A 24,897-nucleotide genomic window follows, 5' to 3' on the forward strand; every position below is an offset into this window, starting at 1 on the left:
TTTAGGTTGTAGGGCACAGAACACTCCACACGCTTGGTGCACGTGACACCAGCGGCCACAGAATAGGGCTAAGGCCCCACGTTGCGTCCCGCAGCAAAAAACACAGTGGTAACGCATCATGGGTCTCCCTGCAGCGCTTTAGACAGAAAGTTCACCGAGGTTTCTGGAAAAAAATCAAACCCTTTAACTATGTGTCTCCATGGTTAGAGACTACCAACAAACCCCATGTAGTCTGGTCCTATATGTTTGTGTCTTTATCATCTAGGCAGAGGCTACAAATGAAAACAATGTTGCAAATAAAATATATAAAGAGTAACAAGTAGTTAAAGATACAAATGATTGACGTGTAAGAATGTACGAGAAGATACAATGTATAGAGTGTAGTAGGAAATCCATGTGTCCATACTGATCCGCACAGAGCCCCCCAGGAATACTCCACCCACTATCCTCGCCACTACAGCTGAGGTGGTATCTATTGCCGCGCTCCTACATAATATAATACCGCTCCATATCTGTTGAGTCAGCTGGGGGTGATGTGAAATATGGGACTGGGAATGTGCTGGGCTTACAGAGGGCATGGCCACAGCAGGTGCCCAGTCAGTGCATGGGGCTGCTGTGACCAGGGGGCTACCCTGCACTGCCAGCCCCTGCCAAGCAGCCCAGCAATGACATTCTATCCTAGGAGCAAATGTTATCAACACAACCTGCAAAGGGAGGAGGGGGAGAGAGGAAGAGGAGGAATCAGAGGGAAGGAACAGATTCACAGGCTGAGGACATAGACTGGGAGAATGTGCAAGGGGACTGGGGAGCAAGAAGGAGCTGGGTACAAGATAATACAGAGGAGCCAGGGGGATAAAGCCTCCTCCATGGGGGAGGGGGTGTAAGAAGGGCGCAGCTGACTGAGTGACCCATTTAGTGCATTGCTCTCTGGGACTGTCACTTTGCTAGATCCACATAAGGAAACAAGGGTTGATGTGTGTGCAAGGACTCAGGATGGGATAGGATTCCCTGCAGCTCCCGAGGCAGCGCATAGTGACTGCACCCCAGGACTCAACCTGCACCCCCATCCCAAGGCTTCAGCATGGAGATTATGGACGAGGATGACCCCCAACAGGTAAGCGATTCCACATATCCCTTATTACCTCTGCTTTACCTCTAACATGTACAGATGTAGCAGAGCTGACCGTGTCATTTACTGCTTTGGGTGACATCACTACATGCCAAATGACAAATGTATCTCTTCTACATGTAGTCGTAGTCGGCACCGCTCTAGTCTTTGCTACTTCTGGATGATTCGTCTCTTTGCAGATTATTGCTTATATCTTAGTGAGATTCTTTTCTGCAGAGCGTCTCATTCTCAGAGTGGATGACTTTCCCATCCTCCTACAGCACAAGTTGTACTGGGAGTTGTAGTCCCCCGGAACTCTGTGCTGTGTACATTGATATGACGCCGTTTCTGCGGTCGCTCGGGTATATCTGAGATATATGACATAAAGGTCGGCCAAAACATCAGATTTCCTCTTGGTTATATGAGCGACCTCAGATGTCTTCGGGTGGGATTTATGGTCACAGATCCTGACGGGAAATAGATTGAGGGACTATTTGTTCTGGGAGAATTTTGAGTAAAGGAGCAACATAATATGTTCCCTGGCGGCCCCGGGGCAAACCATTAGGTGGAGGCAAAATATTAGATTGAAGACCCCCAGGGCAAAACATGAAGTGGAGGACCCCGAGGAAAAACATTTGGCGGAAATGTGTCATTTAGTCCCCAAATATACCTAAAGTATCCATATAATACTCCCACATATTACCCCCATACATTATATGAGTAATAACCCTAAAACTGGGCCCAAATAAGATCCTATAAGTGAACCCTAGCTGACTTTATCTGGACGCTGTATGGCGGTGATCATGATGTATTCAGTTATTGGAGGGCTCTATAGGGTATTTTGGCACTGTACTGAGTTACTATTCAAGATCTATATGGGGTGCTATATGGTGCGGAAGCCAAATAATACCACAACATAGTGCTCATATAATACTGCCAAACAATAGTGAAAGAATTGTACTGAAATATCCAAATAATGTTATAATGTGCCTAAAAAGCAGGACCCCGATAATATACTGATATAATAATATACTGATATAATAATATAATATACTGATATAACATCTACTGAATGTCACCATATGGTGCCCAATAAACAACGCTCAGGACCAAGTCCTGGCGCTGATGCCGCAGTCATGTGACATCGGCTCCTGCTTTGACTCCTCCACAGACTCTGGGTAGGGGCCCCTGAATCTTCCTGTAATGGGGCCCTGACCATATGACCTTAGCAGTGACTACAAGAAATGTCAGCCATAGTATGTGTGCTGTGCTGAGACTTGTAGTGCCACAGAAAAACCTAAAACAAACAGAATCAGAAGACATAGTCCAGGGTTATTTGCATTTATATTGTGCATGCTACACCTATATCAAGATGCATAGATAGGAGGATCAAAAAGCAAAAAAATCCAAAATAACATCCAGGATCTATTGGCCCTCACAGAGGCCTTGCAGTACTTTTTGATTTTTTTTTTCATCTGTGCATAAGTGTTAGGCAGCTGTAGTGAAAATGCAGCGAAGTAAGAAATAGAAGACGTAATAGATTATTTTTGTAAATGAATAAAATGAAGAAAAGGGAAATCCCATCAATATTCGGTGTGACCTTTGCCTTCTTCTCGGGTCTTGCAGACAGTATTTGGGCAGGGAGATTGCTCCCGCCGCCATCTTGGAGAACTAAGCCCAGATCTTCTGTGGATGTTACTTGCTCCAATCCGTCTGTCTCTTCCTGTTATCCCAGACGGACTGGGTGATGATGAGATCCGGGCTATATCTGTGGCCGTATCATCACTTCCAGGACTCCGCCTCCAAAGGGCAAAGGTCAAGCCAAATATTGATGGGGTTCATATATCTCTTTAGTAAACTATTAACCCCTTATATTTCTGAAAGCTTTCTTACTGTGCTGCATTTATTTCCACACCTGTCTAAAACTTTTGCACAATATTGTACATACCCAAGGTGGGAATCAGGTGGCCACGTTGTACCCTGACGAAGGTCTCTGCTTGGTGCTGCTTCCATTATTCCAGATAGATATGAGAGATATAGATATGAGATAGATGATGAATCACATGATGTTGGTAACTAATACTCTGTTTTTTTCTGATTTTATAGGAAGACCTGGTTTTTGGCCCCAGCTTCCCTCTGTACCCCACCCCAGGTAATTATAATAAGCCTCCTTTTTTAGGGTAAGGGTGGGTTCACACCTGCGCCCTTGCCCAGGAGACGGAAACCCGGCGGTCCGTGTCTGCCGTGAGCGTCTTCTGGTCTCTGCGGCAAAACGTTTTTTTTTAACCGGACACAAAGTCCTGCATGTCCGACGTTGTGTCTAGTTAAAAAAAACGTTTTTTCCGGTTTAAAGCATACTTGCCTGTCCGTTGTCCGCCATTGTGTCCCTTCGGTCTTTGCCCGGTGCATGGATGCCAGAAGTCCTAGTATCACACTCACTGGCAAGGAACTGATGACGTTATTCGTATATAACCTATAACTACTGTACATTGTATTCCTGTCAGTCAGTGACTCCGGCCCTGCTCCTCCCTCCATAGGAATTAACATGTAGGCCTTGCCAAGGAAAGCTGGCACATTAATAGTGCGGGGGTGACAAGTGCCATCCATTATCTCCTTTCCACGGTCGGCTTTATTTAGGCTGTGTTCACGCAACCTTGTTATCCTGCTTAGGGACGGCGTCCGTGTGTGGAGTCACAGCCAGGATATCCGGCACCTGGGGTAACAAATTCTGTGCCCTCCGGGGTGCGGGCGCCATTAATTGATATGTCTTAATAGATTCCTTTATTCCGTCATTCATTAAAGGTAACTTTATATACACCGGGGGGGAGAATTTACCAGAAAACCGACGTACATGGGACTAGTTATGGGGCATCCTTTGCACATGAGCCTTTGTTGCACCAAAATTGCACCGTCTACCTCTGCCCTGCTCGCCATCTTTTACGAAGATCGGCAGAATGAGGCAGAGACCAAGGCCCCACAAATTATTACAGCGGGGGGAATGGCTTAGGACTGCCATACAGAAAGCCATTGTGATACGTTCCCACTATGACTATTGTTTTCACACCTTGTGATTTATCCTCTTCTCTCTCAGCCGATCTCGGGGAGGACGCCGGGGTATATATGGAGTTTATGATGAAACGGCGATGCTACGATGCCATCCCCACAAGCTGCAAGTTGGTTGTGTTTGACACAACTCTACAGGTCGGTATATAAGGCGTTGTTATAAGCAGGGGTGTCTATAGAGGAAGAGAACATTGTGGAGGTTTCCTCATGTCATCACAATAGCACTGACCCATGACTGGGTGCACTATGGGAAGAAGACGCTGTGATGGCCTGGCCAGTCTTCTGCCGGGAAACATTGCGTCTTGGACTCAAGTGGATGATACTATGACATGCACCCACCTATCTATTATAAGAATAAAAGAGTGTGCAGCAGGGTTCAGCGCACACTCAGCTCTGCTACATCTCTGGTGCAGCAGGGTTCAGCGCACACTCAGCTCTGCTACATCTCTGGTGCAGCAGGGTTCAGCGCACACTCAGTTCTGCTACATCTCTGGTGCAGCAGGGTTCAGCGCACACTCAGCTCTGCTACATCTCTGGTGCAGCAGGGTTCAGCGCACACTCAGCCCTGCTACATCTCTGGTGCAGCAGGGTTCAGCGCACACTCAGCCCTGCTACATCTCTGGTGCAGCAGGGTTCAGCGCACACTCAGCTCTGCTACATCTCTGGTACAGCAGGGTTCAGCGCACACTCAGCTCTGCTACATCTCTGGTACAGCAGGGTTCAGCCACACTCAGCTCTTCTACATCTCTGGTACAGCAGGGTTCAGCGCACACTCAGCTCTGCTACATCTCTGGTGCAGCAGGGTTCAGCGCACACTCAGCCCTGCTACATCTCTGGTGCAGCAGGGTTCAGCGCACACTCAGCTCTGCTACATCTCTGGTGCAGCAGGGTTCAGCGCACACTCAGCTCTGCTACATCTCTGGTACAGCAGGGTTCAGCCACACTCAGCTCTGCTACATCTCTGGTACAGCAGGGTTCAGCGCACACTCAGCTCTGCTACATCTCTGGTGCAGCAGGGTTCAGCGCACACTTAGCCCTGCTACATCTCTGGTGCAGCAGGGTTCAGCGCACACTCAGCTCTGCTACATCTCTGGTGCAGCAGGGTTCAGCGCACACTCAGCTCTGCTACATCTCTGGTACAGCAGGGTTCAGCCACACTCAGCTCTGCTACATCTCTGGTACAGCAGGGTTCAGCGCACACTCAGCTCTGCTACATCTCTGGTGCAGCAGGGTTCAGCGCACTCAGCTCTGCTACATCTCTGGTACAGCAGGGTTCAGCCACACTCAGCTCTGCTACATCTCTGGTACAGCAGGGTTCAGCGCACACTCAGCTCTGCTACATCTCTGGTGCAGCAGGGTTCAGCGCACACTCAGCCCAGCTACATCTCTGGTGCAGCAGGGTTCAGCGCACACTCAGCTCTGCTACATCTCTGGTGCAGCAGGGTTCAGCGCACACTCAGCTCTGCTACATCTCTGGTACAGCAGGTTTCAGCCACACTCAGCTCTGCTACATCTCTGGTACAGCAGGGTTCAGCCACACTCAGCTCTGCTACATCTCTGGTCCTGCAGAACTGAGCATGCACCCCGGCCACACTGCAAAATTATCCTGGAAGCATCTAAAGAGCATTACAAAGTGGTGACCATGGAGGCTCCGTTCACCACTCAAGGTGTCGCTGTGGTATCCCACCCAGGTCCTTTAAATCCTGTGAATTGCTTGGTGCAGCCTCCATGGATTACAGTTCTCCAGCACATCCCACACATGCAACAATCAGATTGAGATCTGGGAAATTTGGAGCCAAGTCACCACCTTGATCTCTTTGTCATGTTCTTTGGACTCTTCCAAAGAGGGGACCACTGTCATATAGGGGTGTACTTGGTTGTATCTTCCAAATGATACCAAGACCCAAGGTCTCCCAGCAGATTGACCAGGCCATCACATTGCTTGTCATTAAAGTGGGTCGCCTGTAGCCATCGCAGTTTGTCCGGTTGCTCAAATCTTTATTCTTGCCCAATGTTTCTGCTTTGTGTTCACATTCTGCCTGTTCTATCCCGCCCTGACCGCTGCCATTGTCACCAGATAATCCAGGTTAATCCCTTCACCTGTACATTCCCCTCAGTGACTTTAATGTTTTGGCAGATTACTGTATACATGTATACACACTGTATGTATCACAACAAATTACATAACAGTGAATAATCTGATCATTGCTTGTGGATACACAGAAAGGTAAGTACATGTAGTAGGTGACACAGGGCTGCACATTCTTCACATATTCCCCTTATGTAGTATTATGTAATAATAACTCAGCCAAAAACTGGAAAGAGGCGGAAAACCTGCCGACCTATAGTCTGTGGAATGTGTATGGCGGGTGTATAATTGTGTATGGTGCAGTGCTATGTGGGTACTATGATACTGACTGTATTGAGCAGACACTGTATAGCGGTATTATGTTGGCACTGTATAGTACTGTTAAGTTATTTTAGGGTTACATATATTTAATATGTCTCAGTTCTGTACAGTGTACACTCACTGGCCACTTTATTAGGTACACCTGTCCAACTGCTCGTTAACACTTAATTTCTAATCAGCCAATCACATGGCGGCAACTCAGTGCATTTAGGCATGTAGACATGGTCAAGACAATCTCCTGCAGTTCAAACCTGAGCATCAGTATGGGGAAGAAAGGTGATTTGAGTGCCTTTGAACGTGGCATGGTTGTTGGTGCCAGAAGGGCTGGTCTGAGTATTTCAGAAACTGCTGATCTACTGGGATTTTCACGCACAACCATCTCTAGGGTTTACAGAGAATGGTCCGAAAAAGAAAAAACATCCAGTGAGCGGCAGTTCTGTGGGCGGAAATGCGTTGTTGATGCCAGAGGTCAGAGGAGAATGGCCAGACTGGTTCGAGCTGATAGAAAGGCAACAGTGACTCAAATAGCCACCCGTTACACCAAGGTAGCCAGAAGAGCATCTCTGAACGCACAGTACGTCCAACTTTGAGGCAGATGGGCTACAGCAGCAGAAGACCACACCGGGGGCCACTCCTTTCAGCTAAGAACAGGAAACTGAGGCTACAATTTGCACAAGCTCATCGAAATTGGACAATTGAAGATTGGAAAAACGTTGCCTGGTCTGATGAGTCTCGATTTCTGCTGCAACATTCGGATGGTAGGGTCAGAATTTGGCGTCAACAACATGAAAGCATGGATCCATCCTGCCTTGTATCAGTAACGGTTCAGGCTGGTGGTGGTGGTGTCATGGTGTGGGGAATATTTTCTTGGCACTCTTTGGGCCCCTTGGTACCAATTGAGCATCGTTGCAACGTCAAAGCCTACCTGAGTATTGTTGCTGACCATGTCCATCCCTTTATGACCACAATGTACCCAACATCTGATGGCTACTTTCAGCAGGATAATGCAATGCCATGTCATAAAGCTGGAATCATCTCAGACTGGTTTCTTGAACATGACAATGAGTTCACTGTACTCCAATGGCCTCCACAGTCACCAGATCTCAATCCAATAGAGGAGCATCTTTGGGATGTGGTGGAACGGGAGATTCGCATCATGGATGTGCAGCCGACAAATCTGCGGCAACTGTGTGATGCCATCATGTCAATATGGACCAAAATCTCTGAGGAATGCTTCCAGCACCTTGTTGTATCTATGCCACGAAGAATTGAGGCAGTTCTGAAGGCAAAAGGGGGTCCAACCCGTTACTAGCATGGTGTACCTAATAAAGTGGCCGGTGAGTGTATGTTGCTTTATAGTAGTATGATGTTGCCAGTATGAGGCTCTGGTGTCGGGGTGAACTGCACTGCGGTTATTGCTTTGTACTACTGTTGTGCACTGTACAGCGGTATTATTTAGGCAATATATGATGCTATTTTAGCACTGTGTCACTATTAATTTGGTACTGTACAGCACTACTGTGTAGCATTAATATGTAGGCATTGTGTAGTATTATTATGTGAGCACTGTATAGCACTACTAAATAGACAATATACAGCACTATTATGTGGTGACTAAGTGGCACTATTATATAAGCACTGTATATATGCACTATCATGTGGTCACTATGTAGCACTATTATGTAGGCACCGTGTTGTACTACTATATAGGCACTGTGTAGCACTATTATGTAGGCACTGTATAACTATTCTACATAGGCATTTGTGGTCTGTGTATAGCACTCTTACTTTTGCGCTGTATGGCAGTATTACATTGTACAGCTCTTTTGCTTGGTCAGTGTAACTGCATTATTACTCTTTCCAAAGAGCCTGGAAGGCGGCAGCTCCCACACGTATCTATCCGGGGCCCCCCACCGAGCCTGATCCAATCGTGTGTGTGTGTGTGTGTATATGAGCCAAGCACATTATAAATCATCTGTCATCTGGAAAGTTAAAAAGACAAAAAAATGTGAAGTTCCGGGCCGCAGCGTTTCCTGGCAATAAGACGACTTTGTTTCTCTCTTTGTTCGCTTCGTATTCATCTTGTTGATGTTCTTCCATTTCTGTTTCCAGATTAAAAAAGCCTTTTTGGCCCTGGTGGCAAATGGGGTGCGGGCGGCGCCTCTCTGGGACAGCAAGCAGCACTGTTTTGTGGGTAAGAGTCAATGTCCTGTATGATGGTGGCGATGATATCAGTAATACGTGAACTATTCCAGGGTCACCTCATGTCTTAAAGGAGCGGCAGTCAATGTCTGATACAATGTATACTATAGGATGTAGAATGTACCAAATGAATGTGCGGTAATTGAGTGCAGCGCCGCCACAGGAGAAAAGCAGTATTGCATAATGTCCATTAAAATGAGTAGATTGTCTATGCAAGGACCTATCCAAGGCCAGATGGCCGGTGCTGGATTTGGTTCACCGCAGTGGTAACAGGACCTGTGTTCTCTTTAACTCAACTTTTGACCCAGACCTGGACTATCCCATACATCTTGAGATCCATCACGGAGTGCTGCCATTCCTCTCCGATAGTAGTGCTTCCCTCTTGTGAGCCCCATGTTGTCCAGCTCATTTCATGGCCCCATGAACAATAACCTGACATGACACTTGAGGAATCTGAGTTGTTTGCACGTTCTTCTGGGATTTCCTGTGACTTTCTCAATGGGATATCGTTATGTTCTTGTAGAGCTTTTGGCAGTCTGTTCGCTCATTCAGAGATTCGCCACTGTTCCAACTCTTGGCTCTCATAGTGGAGTCCCAGAGCCTGAGAAATCATGTGGTGACCTCCAGCCTGCCAGGTTTCAGATGTTCTTCCCTCCTGGACCTCAAACAAGTGGCTCATACATAAAAACCAATTTATGGGTCTCTATTAAAGGAACACTCCAAGCAAATCTGATATAATTATTATGCCTGGTCCATGTGCCAGACTGGAAATCTACGCCAGTCAGGAACCTCCAGTATAACTCACTCCAGAAAACTGATGTGAGTTATAATAAATATGTGGTGCCAAAGTGTGCCCATCTCAACCTCTCAATCTCTGCCCTGCTTCACCTACTCTCCACCCATGCCCCACCCACCATTTGCCCTGCTCCACCTACTCTCCACCCATGCCCCACCCTGCTTCACCCACCCTTTGCCCTGCTCCACCCACTCTCCACCATGTCCCACCCTTTGCCCTGCTCCATCTACTCTCCACCCATGCCCCACCCACCCTTTGCCCTGCTCCACCTACTCTCCACCCATGCCCCACCCTGCTCCACTCACCCTCTGCCATGCTCCACCTACTCTCCACCCTGCTCCACCCACCCTTTGCCCTGCTCCATCTACTCTCCACCCATGCCCCACCCACCCTTTTCCCTGCTCCACCTACTCTCCACCCATGCCTCACCCTGCTCCACCCACCCTCTGCCATGCTCCACCTACTCTCCACCCATGCCTCACCCTGCTCCACCCACCCTCTGCCATGCTCCACCTACTCTCCACCCATGCTCCACCCACCCTCTGCCATGCTCCACCTACTCTCCACCATACCCCACACTGCTCCACCCACCCTCTGCCATGCCTCACCCTGCTCCACCCACCCTCTGCCATGCTCCACCTACTCTCCACCCATGCTCCACCCACCCTCTGCCATGCTCCACCTACTCTCCACCATACCCCACACTGCTCCACCCACGCTCTGCCATGCTCCACCTACTCTCCACCATACCCCACACTGCTCCACCCACCCTCTGCCATGCTCCACCTACTCTCCACCATGCCCCACCCTGCTCCACCCACCCTTTGCCCTGCTCCATCTACTCTCCACCCATGCCCCACCCACCCTTTGCCCTGCTCCACCTATTCTCCACCCTGCTCCACCCACCCTTTGCCCTGCTCCATCTACTCTCCACCCATGCCCCACCCACCCTCTGCCATGCTCCACCTACTCTCCAGCCATGCCCCACTCTGCTCCACTCACCCTCTGCCATGCTCCACCTACTCTCCACCCATGCCCCACCCTCCACCCTGCTCCACCCACCCTTTGCCCTGCTCCATCTACTCTCCACCCATGCCCCGCTCTGCCATGCTCCACCTACTCTCCACCCCTGCCCCACTCTGCTCCACCCACCCTTTGCCCTGCTCCACCCACATTAGCAGGGAATGTGTTGCATATTTGGCACAAGAAAGGTTCTTGCGCCAAAGGTGTATCAGATCGCCGCCCATCTATCACAGGTCTACACCACAATACATATGACATAGATTTGTTGATAAATTCCCTTCAATGTGTCACCAAAATGACAAAATAATATTCATGTTCAAATTCAAGTTTTTATGTTTAGAAATATTTCTTAAGCATTTTTGATGATTTTATTTTTAATTTTCCATGTCACTATCTATAAAGTATCATATCCTGCAACTTTAACTCTGGCCACCAAGCTTAATAATAGACTGATACCTGCCCTTTTTTGTAGGGCTTCACTTTGCAGCAGTTACCTTATTTACATCACAGACAGCATTACAATATCGCTTCTATAGATAACACCACTGAGTCATTACATCACTACTGACGAGATGATGTCACAGCGTATCTCCTCCCCCTCCCTGCACTGAGCATGTCTAGAACACTCTCCCATAGACCTCAATGAGTTGGCTCCAGTCTATTGCTACCTATGGCTGTGCTGTAAAGCAGATCACTAAATGCTGTTAACTATTGAGACAAGATGGCCGCCCCCATAATCGTGTACAGAAAATAGAATGAAAAAATCTACAAACAGAAAGTAAAAATAGATGTGAATTTTTTTTTTTAAAGCTTTAAATATCTGTGTTTAATAGATAAATAAAAAATCGTTCTATATAAGGCCTGGAGAAATCTGCTTTATCCCTCACCGATGGACTACAATGCCCAGCATAGCAAGATGAAGATGTCTTGTAGCCTCACAAGCTCGTACAGTCAGTGACTGTGTCCGGGGTCCCTGCAGTTACAGATTATTATTAGGCTGTCGGTCCATGTGCCGGATGTCATTACTAATGACGGATGTGTCTTCTGGCTTTTGCAGGCATGCTGACCATCACCGACTTCATCAACATCCTGCACAGATACTACAAAGCTCCACTGGTACGAGGACGATCAAATATCTATAATACATGGGGGGGTCGTCTGTGGCAGCAAGTACAGGGGAGCCCAGAACAACCAATCACAGCCCGGCTTGTATTTTCTGACCTCAGTTTGCTACATGGAAGATAGAAGCCGATTGGTTACATTCTTCTAATAGTGAAGAGTACAACCAGTAATACCACCACTACCAAAGATCGCCCTGTCACCCTGCAACTCCTCTAATGTAAGTGAACGGAGACTCACTGTGACCCCGAGGGAGATGTCACTGCAATTTATAGTCGCTAAAAGAAACAATTGATTTTGCGAATAGAATGCGACTCCATTCACTTACATTAGCGACATGGCGATCTTTGGAAGGGAAACCAGAGTTGCAGCCCAAGTCACCAGGTAGCCCTAGCCTTAGGAGTCTGAGAGAACTGAGTGACAACCAATACAGAAGCTCCATTACTCCTCATCGGTTGTCAATCCACTTTCCCAGGTCTTTCAATGCAGCGCTATACATGATACATCATTGCAATTCTACCCAGAATTGTTCATTTGCTAATAAAGCTGGGTGACAACTAATGCAGCCACCGATACAGACAAGAAATAGATCACTGCACCATTACCAAATCTTGTTTAAGGGGATATCGTCTCTCCATAGGGAGAGACCACCATATAGGTGTGTGGAGTCTTATTAAGCCATGAGCGCTCCACTGTGCAAAGGAACATGGGAAGAATATACAAATCTGACTTCCATGATGTAATTAGGATGCCAGTGCCTCAAGTATGCACACCAATAGAGGGACCCTGTCTAAGCCTCTCACGTCTGCCAGATCAGTCCTCTCTGCGCCAAGCTGATGAGATGCAAATACATCGAAGCGGCCGTCCTTGGCTGAGAGACTGTATCTGGTATAATCCCAACATCATTGCAAACAAAGGCTTCTGAGAAGGTCGGCATGATGTTAAAGGGGGCGCCCTCTATAGGTGTGTTTGACTGAGACTCTGTCTTCCTAATTACATCATGGAAGTCAGATTTGCATATTCTTCCCAAGTCTTGTTTATGAGTCTGGAAAAGCTGGGTGACGGCCAATATGATTGCTATCACAGCTCCTGCAGGGATTGCCTCAGCTTTCCTAGATCCCTGAATGACAAGTCTGCCTGATGCAGCGGTATAAGAGTGTGTTATCACTGCAAGACGACTTATATGTGACTTTGGGAAAGCTGGATGACAACTATTATGTCTTACAGACCCACCATCCAGCTCTTCCAGTATCCAGAATGGCTGTCATAGCTTTCGGAATCCTAAATGGCTGAAATACGCCTATATTGTATAATTGCCTTATTATACATTTCTTCTTCTTAGGTGCAGATATACGAGCTGGAGGAACATAAGATTGAGACATGGAGAGGTAAAACGTCTTCGTATTGTTGTCTTTCATATAGTTCAGTGATCGGCGTCTCTCAGTGATTTTCTTGTCTTGTAGAAGTGTACCTGCAGAGTTCCTTCAAGCCCCTGATCTACATCGCCCCCGGTGACAGGTGAGAGTATAGCGTCCTGTAGTGAGAGCTGGGTATCGGTGCGGATCAGTAGTGACCTGTGATACATTGTATCTCCTCAGTCTCTTCCATGCCGTCTATTCACTCATCAAGAACAAGATCCACCGCTTACCAGTAATGGAGCCGGTGTCCGGCAACATCCTGCACATCCTCACGCACAAACGCCTGCTCAAATTCCTGCATATATTTGTGAGTAGCGGTCCGGGGTGACGCTTTCATGGCAGGGCCACATGGTTAGTTTTGTTGTGTGATACAATGGTGGAATTTGTGGGGTCCAATGTCTGAGGCCTCCACTGATCGGGAGAACAGGGGTCTTTCGTTCCCTATTCTAAACAAGAAGCCGAGCTGCTGATATGATTTGCAAGTGATGTGCACGGGGGTGGAGGTTACACAGCCAGTTTGCCTCCTATGGCATGAACCGCACTGGGCACACTTGCCAAGAATATCCCAAATTGTTAATAGCAACCCCAGTAATGTTGGCTGATCCTTTCCCAAAAAAGGTGTAATGTGTGAGTGTGCACAGACTGGAGGGGGTTCTAGGCAGGGACTTATCGTACATGTGCATGATACCCTAACTATGACCCGCCGTGTCCGTATACAGGACAGCAGGTGTTCAACATGGCAATATAGACCAGATCTCTCATACATGTATTCACCATCCAGGGGCAAACCATTCCCAGACCACGCTTCCTGCAGAAGACCATCCAGGAGTTGGGGATCGGCACCTTCAGAGATATAGCCATTATTCACGATACGTCGTCCATTTACAACGCTCTGGATATCTTTGTGGAGAGGAGGGTGTCTGCGCTTCCTGTAGTCAATGGGGCCGGTGAGTATCCGAAACAAAACAATCTCCAATAGTATCACATTCATCTACACATATGGCGTACACCTCATAGGTGTAGATATTAAGCTTCAGCTCCAATATATAAGGTGACGGCATAAAGATAAAGAGATCGCTTTCATTCAGGTGAATGGGAGCTGATCTGCAGTACTTTGTCTGGCCACTACACAGAGAACGGCACTGTCTGCTTCCTGTTCCAGAACAGCTGATCATGGAGGTTTCAGTTGCCCACAATCTAATATTGATGACTTATTCTTATGATAGGTTATCAATATCTTTCTTAGGGTTGTATAAGATCCATCTGTCCATACATTCCTGTAAATGCGGAGCGATCAGATGAGTGATTTTCCTTTCCTGCCTGATACGGTATTGACCACAACGTTCCCTCCATGTCTCAGGTTAGTAGACGGACAGACGCTCCTCATATCTCAGCTCCTAGTGCAACTTTCTACAGGCAGGAGCTGTATACTACTTCCTTCCCTGGCAGATTCTTCTCCATCCTCCCGAGTTGGAGCAGATTAAAGGCTTCCTGCCTGGCACGGGAATGATTAGTAATTCCAAAGTGCACTAACAGGAAGCCCCAGAGCCTTCTACCAAAGCTGCGGTGTTACTAAATACTCACAAGTCTTCCGCCAGTCTACAACCTCTCCCTTTCTCATTGTGTTCCATCGAGGGCAAAGGGAAGTGACAACTACCATGAGCACCACTAGGGGGCAGATTGAGCACTTGTTACATTTTATACTGTATAGGGTGGCGCTAGTGATCACAATGTAGACTGTCCATTACAAGTTGCACCCAACTTTTCTAGGCTCCTGGACAGCAGACCAACCCTCTGATACAATTTTGGATAAGTTAGGTGAAAATTTCTTTATCAGTTTCAGATTCATAGGAATAATAACTAGTACGGCTGTAGAGACAACTGAACACAAAGGGTTAAAATCTCATAACAAGAAAAGGACATTTGTACTTTTGCAGGTTGCATTTAAGAAATTGTATTCAGTGCAAACTTAGTGACCCTGATTGGAGTCCGGGTACCCTGCTTATAGGGGTCAGAGCAATGTCCATGTCACCCATCTACAGCTGCTATTTGTGAAGACGTCAAGGCATTTACAGTTATAAATAGCTCAGCAATTGAACACCAGACACATACGGTAGTACATGGAGACCACACAGAGCTGTAATATCAGGAGGATACTTTATATTCTACATGTAAGGGATCGCTTACCGCCCTGTAAATGAAAAGCGACCCACCGCCCTTTTATCTGTGCTTAAATTGTTTGTCAACAACTCAGTATCCTAAACTCCAACAATATACAAGAATCTAACTACTGGAATATAACTGCTATATACTACTCCATATATGTACAGAAATATAACTACTATAATACTACTCCTATGTACAAGAATATAACTACTATAATACTACCTCCTATGTACAAGAATATAACTACTATAATACTACTCCTATGTACAAGAATATAACTACTATAATACTACTCCTATGTACAAGAATATAACTACTATAATACTACCTCCTATGTACAAGAATATAACTACTATAATACTGCCTCCTATGTACAAGAATATAACTACTATAATACTACCTCCTATGTACAAGAATATAACTACTATAATACTACCTCCTATGTACAAGAATATAACTACTATAATACTACCTCCTATGTACAAGAATATAACTACTATAATACTGCCTCCTATGTACAAGAATATAAATACTATAATACTACCTCCTATGTACAAGAATATAACTACTATAATACTGCTCCTATGTACAAGAATATAACTACTATAATACTGCTCCTATGTACAAGAATATAACTACTATAATACTACTCCTATGTACAAGAATATAACTACTATAATACTGCTCCTAAGTACAAGAATATAACTACTATAATACTACTCCTATGTACAAGAATATAACTACTATAATACTGCTCCTATGTACAAGAATATAACTACTATAATACTGCTCCTATGTACAAGAATATAACTACTATAATACTACCTCTTATGTACAAGAATATAACTACTATAATACTACTCCTATGTACAAGAATATAACTACTATAATACTACTCCTATGTACAAGAATATAACTACTATAATACTACCTCTTATGTACAAGAATATAACTACTATAATACTACTCCTATGTACAAGAATATAACTACTATAATACTGCTCCTATGTACAAGAATATAACTACTATAATACTACCTCTTATGTACAAGAATATAACTACTATAATACTACTCCTATGTACAAGAATATAACTACTATAATACTACCTCTTATGTACAAGAATATAACTACTATAATACTACTACTATGTACAAGAATATAACTACTATAATACTACCTCCTATGTACAAGAATATAACTACTATAATACTACCTCCTATGTACAAGAATATAACTACTATAATACTGCTCCTATGTACAAGAATATAACTACTATAATACTACCTCTTATGTACAAGAATATAACTACTATAATACTACCTCTTATGTACAAGAATATAACTACTATAATACTGCTCCTATGTACAAGAATATAACTACTATAATACTACTCCTATGTACAAGAATATAACTACTATAATACTACCTCTTATGTACAAGAATATAACTACTATAATACTACTACTATGTACAAGAATATAACTACTATAATACTACCTCCTATGTACAAGAATATAACTACTATAATACTACCTCTTATGTACAAGAATATAACTACTATAATACTACCTCTTATGTACAAGAATATAACTACTATAATACTACTACTATGTACAAGAATATAACTACTATAATACTACCTCCTATGTACAAGAATATAACTACTATAATACTACCTCCTATGTACAAGAATATAACTACTATAATACTACCTCTTATGTACAAGAATATAACTACTATAATACTACCTCCTATGTACAAGAATATAACTACTATAATACTACTCCTATGTACAAGAATATAACTACTATAATACTGCTCCTATGTACAAGAATATAACTACTATAATACTACTCCTATGTACAAGAATATAACTACTATAATACTACTCCTATGTACAAGAATATAACTACTATAATACTGCTCCTATGTACAAGAATATAACTACTATAATACTGCTCCTATGTACAAGAATATAACTACTATAATACTACTCCTATGTACAAGAATATAACTACTATAATACTGCTCCTATGTACAAGAATATAACTACTATAATACTACCTCTTATGTACAAGAATATAACTACTATAATACTACTCATGTGTACAAGAATATAACTACTATAATACTGCTCCTATGTACAAGAATATAACTACTATAATACTACTCCTATGTACAAGAATATAACTACTATAATACTACCTCCTATGTACAAGAATATAACTACTATAATACTACCTCTTATGTACAAGAATATAACTACTATAATACTACCTCTTATGTACAAGAATATAACTACTATAATACTACTACTATGTACAAGAATATAACTACTATAATACTACCTCCTATGTACAAGAATATAACTACTATAATACTACCTCCTATGTACAAGAATATAACTACTATAATACTACCTCTTATGTACAAGAATATAACTACTATAATACTGCTCCTATGTACAAGAATATAACTACTATAATACTACTCCTATGTACAAGAATATAACTACTATAATACTACTCCTATGTACAAGAATATAACTACTATAATACTGCTCCTATGTACAAGAATATAACTACTATAATACTACTCCTATGTACAAGAATATAACTACTATAATACTGCTCCTATGTACAAGAATATAACTACTATAATACTACTCCTATGTACAAGAATATAACTACTATAATACTGCTCCTATGTACAAGAATATAACTACTATAATACTACCTCTTATGTACAAGAATAACTACTATAATACTACTCATGTGTACAAGAATATAACTACTATAATACTGCTCCTGTGTACAAGAATATAACTACTATAATACTACTCCTATGTACAAGAATATAACTACTATAATACTACTCCTATGTACAAGAATATAACTACTATAATACTACTCCTATGAACAAGAATATAACTACTATAATACTACCTCCTATGTACAAGAATATAACTACTATAATACTACTCCTATGTACAAGAATATAACTACTATAATACTACTCCTATGTACAAGAATATAACTACTATAATACTGCTCCTATGTACAAGAATATAACTACTATAATACTGCTCCTATGTACAAGAATATAACTACTATAATACTACTCCTATGTACAAGAATATAACTACTATAATACTGCTCCTATGTACAAGAATATAACTACTATAATACTACCTCTTATGTACAAGAATATAACTACTATAATACTACTCATGTGTACAAGAATATAACTACTATAATACTGCTCCTATGTACAAGAATATAACTACTATAATACTACTCCTATGAACAAGAATATAACTACTATAATACTACCTCCTATGTACAAGAATATAACTACTATAATACTACTCCTATGTACAAGAATATAACTACTATAATACTGCTCCTATGTACAAGAATATAACTACTATAATACTACCTTCTATGTACAAGAATATAACTACTATAATACTACCTTCTATGTACAAGAATATAACTACTATAATACTGCTCCTATGTACAAGAATATAACTACTATAATACTGCTCCTATGTACAAGAATATAACTACTATAATACTACTCCTATGAACAAGAATATAACTACTATAATACTACTCCTATGTACAAGAATATAACTACTATAATACTACTCCTATGTACAAGAATATAACTACTATAATACTACCTTCTATGTACAAGAATATAACTACTATAATACTACCTTCTATGTACAAGAATATAACTACTATAATACTGCTCCTATATACAAGAATATAACTACTATAATACTGCTCCTATGTACAAGAATATAACTACTATAATACTGCTCCTATGTACAAGAATATAACTACTATAATACTACTCCTATGTACAAGAATATAACTACTATAATACTACTCCTATGTACAAGAATATAACTACTATAATACTACCTCCTATGTACAAGAATATAACTACTATAATACTGCTCCTATATACAAGAATATAACTACTATAATACTACTCCTATGTACAAGAATATAACTACTATAATACTGCTCCTCTGTATAAGAATATAACTACTATAATACTACTCCTATGTACAAGAATATAACTACTATAATACTACTCCTATGTACAAGAATATAACTACTATAATACTGCTCCTATGTACAAGAATATAACTACTATAATACTACTCCTATGTACAAGAATATAACTACTATAATACTACTCCTATGTACAAGAATATAACTACTATAATACTACTCCTATGTACAAGAATATAACTACTATAATACTACCTCCTATGTACAAGAATATAACTACTATAATACTACCTCCTATGTACAAGAATATAACTACTATAATACTGCTCCTCTGTATAAGAATATGACTGTAACTTTCTCACTTTCCTCTTTCCAGGACAGGTGGTCGGTCTGTATTCTCGCTTTGATGTTATAGTGAGTTTCCTTTCCATTCTTACACTGTATTGGCTGCTCAGGTATGGGCGGGGGGTGGTGTCATTACTATTAGAGTAGTTGCAGTGTTCACTTCTCTGACTCTTGAGGAGATTGGATTCTGTTTCCCCAGACAGAAGCTTCCTCTGACTATGGAGCTCGGAGGTCACAGAATATCCCCCAGACCCGCTCTATGTTTAGGTTTTCCTCCTATATTACATGACCTCTATATAGCGTAATAGCTGTGACTGGCGGTATAAGCAGATATATGTCTCTGGATTGGTTCATGTACTGGGGTTTCAGCTATAGTCCATTATACTCTATGTAAATGTTGGACATTCTTCAGTCCCTGGCCATTGTCTTTGGTCACTCCGTCTTCATTCATATTTACTCTTGTACTTTTCTTCAGCATTTAGCAGCCCAGAAGATCTATAATAACCTGGATATAACTGTAGGGGAAGCTTTGCGACGGCGTTCCTTGTGTCTGGAAGGTGTTCTCACATGTTATCCACATGAAACCCTGGAAACTGTGATTGACCGAGTGGTACGAGAACAGGTACTGACTGTATACAGAGGATGTCAGTGATTGTGTATATATATATATATATATATATATATATATATATATATATATATATATATAATGCTGTACTGTATATATAATCGTATACATAACTATAATCATATACCAGACAACTGAATCAGCGTGGCCTGTATTACTATATACAAGAAGATGTATAAATTATTATTATATATTATTATATTATTATATATATATATATAATGTGTATATATATTATATACAGTATATACCCAGGTTATACCAGCACGGTCCATATTATAGGGGTCAGCTTTGTCTTCTTTATTATTGTGACTTTCCCTCTTTCAGGTTCATCGACTGGTTCTGGTGGATGAAGAACATCGTCCCCGTGGGATTGTGTCCCTGTCTGACATCCTACAAGCCCTGGTTTTAACCCCCGCAGGTATTGATGCCCTTAATTCCTAACCCTGCGAAGGCTCTTTTCTACCTTCACCCTGCACCTCCTTCTCCTCTCTAAGGCACAGGTACGCCCCCTACAGTTCTTGGCAGGAGCAAACGTCCGTGTGAGAATTGTCTGGAAAGCTCATCTTTGCACTTTGTACCCTGGAACGTCAGAAATCTGCATTTGTGCTGCCACCAGGTTTTACGCACTGCCTGAAATTTTGCTTTTCTTTTTTTTCCCCTCCTGCTGCGCTCCTGAGGTGTCCTGGGCCAGCTGCTCTCTTCCTTCCTTCCAGTTCTTTAAGTCAATGTCTATTGTGAAAAAACCCCCTGAAATTCTAAATGAATTTTGCAATAGACTATGGATGACCCGTGTGACATTGCATGGCCTATTATTGTAAGCACTCAGAAAAAGATTGAAAAATGCCTTTCTGAAACTGTTTGCAGAATATATCAGGAGTTAATTTAAAGCTCCCCAGTGGACTCTGGCAGTCAAATAGGTAATTGTAAGATCCCTGGAGGAAGGCAGAAAAAGGGTTAAAGTTACTCCTCCAGACTCCAGTGTTGTCTTGGCTGTAATACGATGCAGCAGGGAGGAGATAGAAGGCTGTGTGACAGGGAGGAGATAGAGAGGACTGTGTAGCAGGGAGGAGATAGAGAGGGCTGTGCAGCAGGGAGGAGATAGAGAGGACTGTGCAGCAGGGAGGAGATAGAGAGGGCTGTGCAGCAGGGAGGAGATAGAGAGGGCTGTGCAGCAGGGAGGAGATAGAGAGGGCTGTGCAGCAGGGAGGAGATAGAGAGGGCTGTGCAGCAGGGAGGAGATAGAGAGGACTGTGCAGCAGGGAGGAGATAGAGAGGGCTGTGCAGCAGGGAGGAGATAGAGAGGGCTGTGCAGCAGGGAGGAGATAGAGAGGGCTGTGCAGCAGGGAGGAGATAGAGAGGACTGTGCAGCAGGGAGGAGATAGAGAGGACTGTGCAGCAGGGAGGAGATAGAAGGCTGTGTAACAGGGAGGAGATAGAGAGGACTGTGCAGCAGAGAGAAGATAGAGAGGGCTGTGCAGCAGGGAGGAGATAGAGAGGACTGTGCAGCAGGGAGGAGATAGAAGGCTGTGTAACAGGGAGGAGATAGAGAGGGCTGTGCAGCAGGGAGGAGATAGAGAGGGCTGTGCAGCAGGGAGGAGATAGAGAGAGCTGTGCAGCAGGGAGGAGATAGAGAGGGCTGTGCAGCAGGGAGGAGATAGAGAGGGCTGTGCAGCAGGGAGGAGATAGAGAGGGCTGTGCAGCAGGGAGGAGATAGAAGGCTGTGTAACAGGGAGGAGATAGAGAGGACTGTGCAGCAGAGAGAAGATAGAGAGGACTGTGCAGCAGGGAGGAGATAGAAGGCTGTGTAACAGGGAGGAGATAGAGAGGGCTGTGCAGCAGGGAGGAGATAGAGAGGGCTGTGCAGCAGGGAGGAGATAGAGAGGGCTGTGCAGCAGGGAGGAGATAGAAGGCTGTGTAACAGGGAGGAGATAGAGAGGGCTGTGCAGCAGGGAGGAGATAGAGAGGGCTGTGCAGCAGGGAGAAGATAGAGAGGGCTGTGTAACAGGGAGGAGATAGAGAGGGCTGTGTAACAGGGAGGAGATAGAGAGGACTGTGCAGCATGAAGGAGATAAAGGGGACTGTGCAACAGGGAGGAGATAAAGAGGACTCTGCAACAGGGCTGTGCAGCAGGGATGGGGTAGAGAGGACTGTGCAGCTGTAACTTCTTTGCTATGTTTTTTCTTGTTATGTTCTGCAAATCTCAAAACTGAAAACAGACTTTGAAAAATGTATTCCCGAATATCCAAATTGATGGCTAGGCCAGAAATACTCAGAGAATTCCTCTGTCTGTCCCTGTTCTCTGCACGCACCTTTCTGTCTCCTTGCTCTGCCTAAACCCTCAGTGATGACATCGTGTCTGACTGCCATCCTGAATACTTCTGCTTTAAGGGATTACTCCACTGCTTCTGGTGTTTTCTGTGACTCGTCTTAATAACTCCACCTCATTTCTTGAGCCACTATTTTTTCTTTCTTTCATCTCTTCCAGGTCTAGACCGCAATTCCTTGTGATGGAGTCATTGGGAACGTCGTGAGCCAGCTACATGCAGTGAAATGATAGGACATTTTCTGGCTAGGGGGCGCTGTTTGATGCCTGTGCACATGATGACGAGTGCAGGCTCACTTGCCGCCTGGAGGATGTCGGTCATCTTCTTCCAGATGTGTTAAAGGAATCGTATGGTCTTGGCTGAATCTTCCTTCTCTTTGTTGTCTGTGTTGGATATACAATATACTGTATTTTTGTGGTCATAAGAACTTTGGAGCCGGAATCCTTAATGGTTCCTCGTGTGAGACGACCTTGGACCTGTGAGTGGGACTCATCACTACGTGTCTGGATATATGCCGTTTACACAGCCCACACTTAAGCATATATCTCCTATATAGCGGATACATAGACATATCTGTAGAGTGAACGTATTAGATCAAATCCCTGGCTGCCAATGTTTCCCAGAAGTCTTTGCTACTGCTGAGCACGTCAGGGCTCTCCTCCACCATGTTCAGTCATGTGATGTAATAACAGGGGTCAGGGAGCGAGAGTGGGCAGTGGTTGCAATGATCTCTGTCTCTGGAGGACCCGCAGATTGTAATGGACAATGTGTAATGCCTCATTTGTCCTTATGGTGGCGCTGTAGGGGAAGTAAACACTTAATCATACTTGCCAACTCTCTGGACGTTCTGGGAGGATCCCCGAGAAGGGGTGACCTCCTGGGCCACTGGGGTAACCGAATCTGACCCCACAGAGCATGTTGTCTGTTACCATATAGTCAGAGGGGAGGGGTCTTGTTACTGATTTTGCGTCGCAACCCCAGGTATTCTATAGAATTGCTTTGGCAGCGATGGGACTGAGTCATCCATATGTGATACTATACGTGGCCGGATTACTGTGCTGAGTGTATGTGTATTGCCATTGCACTAGTCAGATTAATATACACTGTTGGGGGTTGTTTGCATTTGCACACAGCGCCCCCTGCTGTACTATACAGTAGTTGTAGCTCTTGTAGTGCCACTTAAAGGGGGTCTCGGATTACAAACTCCACTTCTGTGATGACCTCTTTCTGAGGAGGCGAAAACATTTTGTTGTGAGTCACTATGAATAGTTTTTAGGCGTTGCCTGGCTTTATTTAGAGTTATAGTCGATCTTCTTCTCTATTCACATCCAAAGCTGCATTTGGAATTTTGCAGATCAACCTTGGAAACAGACAGGCGTTGTGACCAAACTGCTTAGTTCTGTGTAACCGTCCTCTGAGTTCCTCTGGGGTTACTTCAAACATCAGCTTTGGATGTGACTAGAGGATAAAATCAGAAATAAATAAATCTCGTATGATCACATCTATGCAGATGTGCGGTAGGTCTGTGACCAGCGGAGTGGACTGCACCCCCCCGGGTCCTCTGCACCCCGACGTCCTTCCCTTCATGCCTTATTCTATGTTATTTCTCTTGCACTTTTCTCACTGACCCTCCTGGACTTCTGTTTACGTCTCTTACAGAAAATGCAACTGGAGATTTTCAGGAAATAATAAACCTGTCGCTTTCTCATCTATTTCTTTGTGTGATTTGTTTAATTTTCTTTAATCTGCTGGGGAAACAACAACCCACAAATTCCTAAATTCAGAGTCAGAGGGGTAACTTGGGGCCCCAGTGCAGAATTTGTCCCAGTGTTCTCACCTATGGTGTGCATTTTACTGGTCTCCGACCTCCAGGACAGGCGGATGTTTGGGGTCCTCTAATTTTGCAGATTGAAACATACTTGTTTTAGTATCAGGATTTTGTTGCCCCTTTGTCCCTCTGAAGAGTCTGATGTCACTTCTTTCCAATGTCTGAACAGGGACACGTAATATGTGAAGCATCCACTTCCCAGAGTACTTTCCTCCTTATCTACAACCTGTGTGATCTGCCCTTCCTGAAAACTTGGATGCTTTTTCTACGATCTATGTAGTACTAAGAGAAGAGAGAGCTGATACCGCCAGAGGCAGCCTGCTGTCAGATTTACTTCCTATGGAGCCATTGTGATGGCCCCATACAAGGTTCAAATGTGTAGTTCTCCAGGAGTCATCCTCTGTTCCTCTGAAGAGTCTGGTGTGGATTCTTTC

The 24,897-nt window shown here is 43.6% G+C and overlaps 1 protein-coding gene across 2 annotated transcripts; it reads left to right on the forward strand.

The window, feature by feature from the left end:
- The first annotated feature begins 713 nt into the window (after positions 1-713).
- PRKAG3 (protein kinase AMP-activated non-catalytic subunit gamma 3) lies at positions 714-24,347 on the forward strand. Of its 2 annotated transcripts, none has more exons than XM_075284588.1 (13): positions 714-1,114; positions 3,215-3,260; positions 4,200-4,309; positions 8,694-8,775; positions 11,660-11,718; positions 13,064-13,109; positions 13,185-13,239; positions 13,320-13,446; positions 13,921-14,086; positions 19,712-19,749; positions 20,156-20,302; positions 20,636-20,729; positions 22,797-24,347. In XM_075284588.1, exons 1-13 carry the CDS (start codon positions 1,082-1,084, stop codon positions 22,817-22,819), a joined length of 1,026 nt encoding a protein of 341 aa, XP_075140689.1. In that variant the 5' UTR covers positions 714-1,081; the 3' UTR covers positions 22,820-24,347. The 2 variants fall into 2 exon arrangements, 1 of the variants encoding a protein (XP_075140689.1); XR_012717358.1 differs by having other exon boundaries at positions 716-1,114; positions 20,636-20,811.
- Positions 24,348-24,897: the final 550 nt, after the last annotated feature.

This window comes from Leptodactylus fuscus, chromosome 8 (assembly GCF_031893055.1).
Source record: "Leptodactylus fuscus isolate aLepFus1 chromosome 8, aLepFus1.hap2, whole genome shotgun sequence".
Taxonomy (NCBI): domain Eukaryota; kingdom Metazoa; phylum Chordata; class Amphibia; order Anura; family Leptodactylidae; genus Leptodactylus; species Leptodactylus fuscus.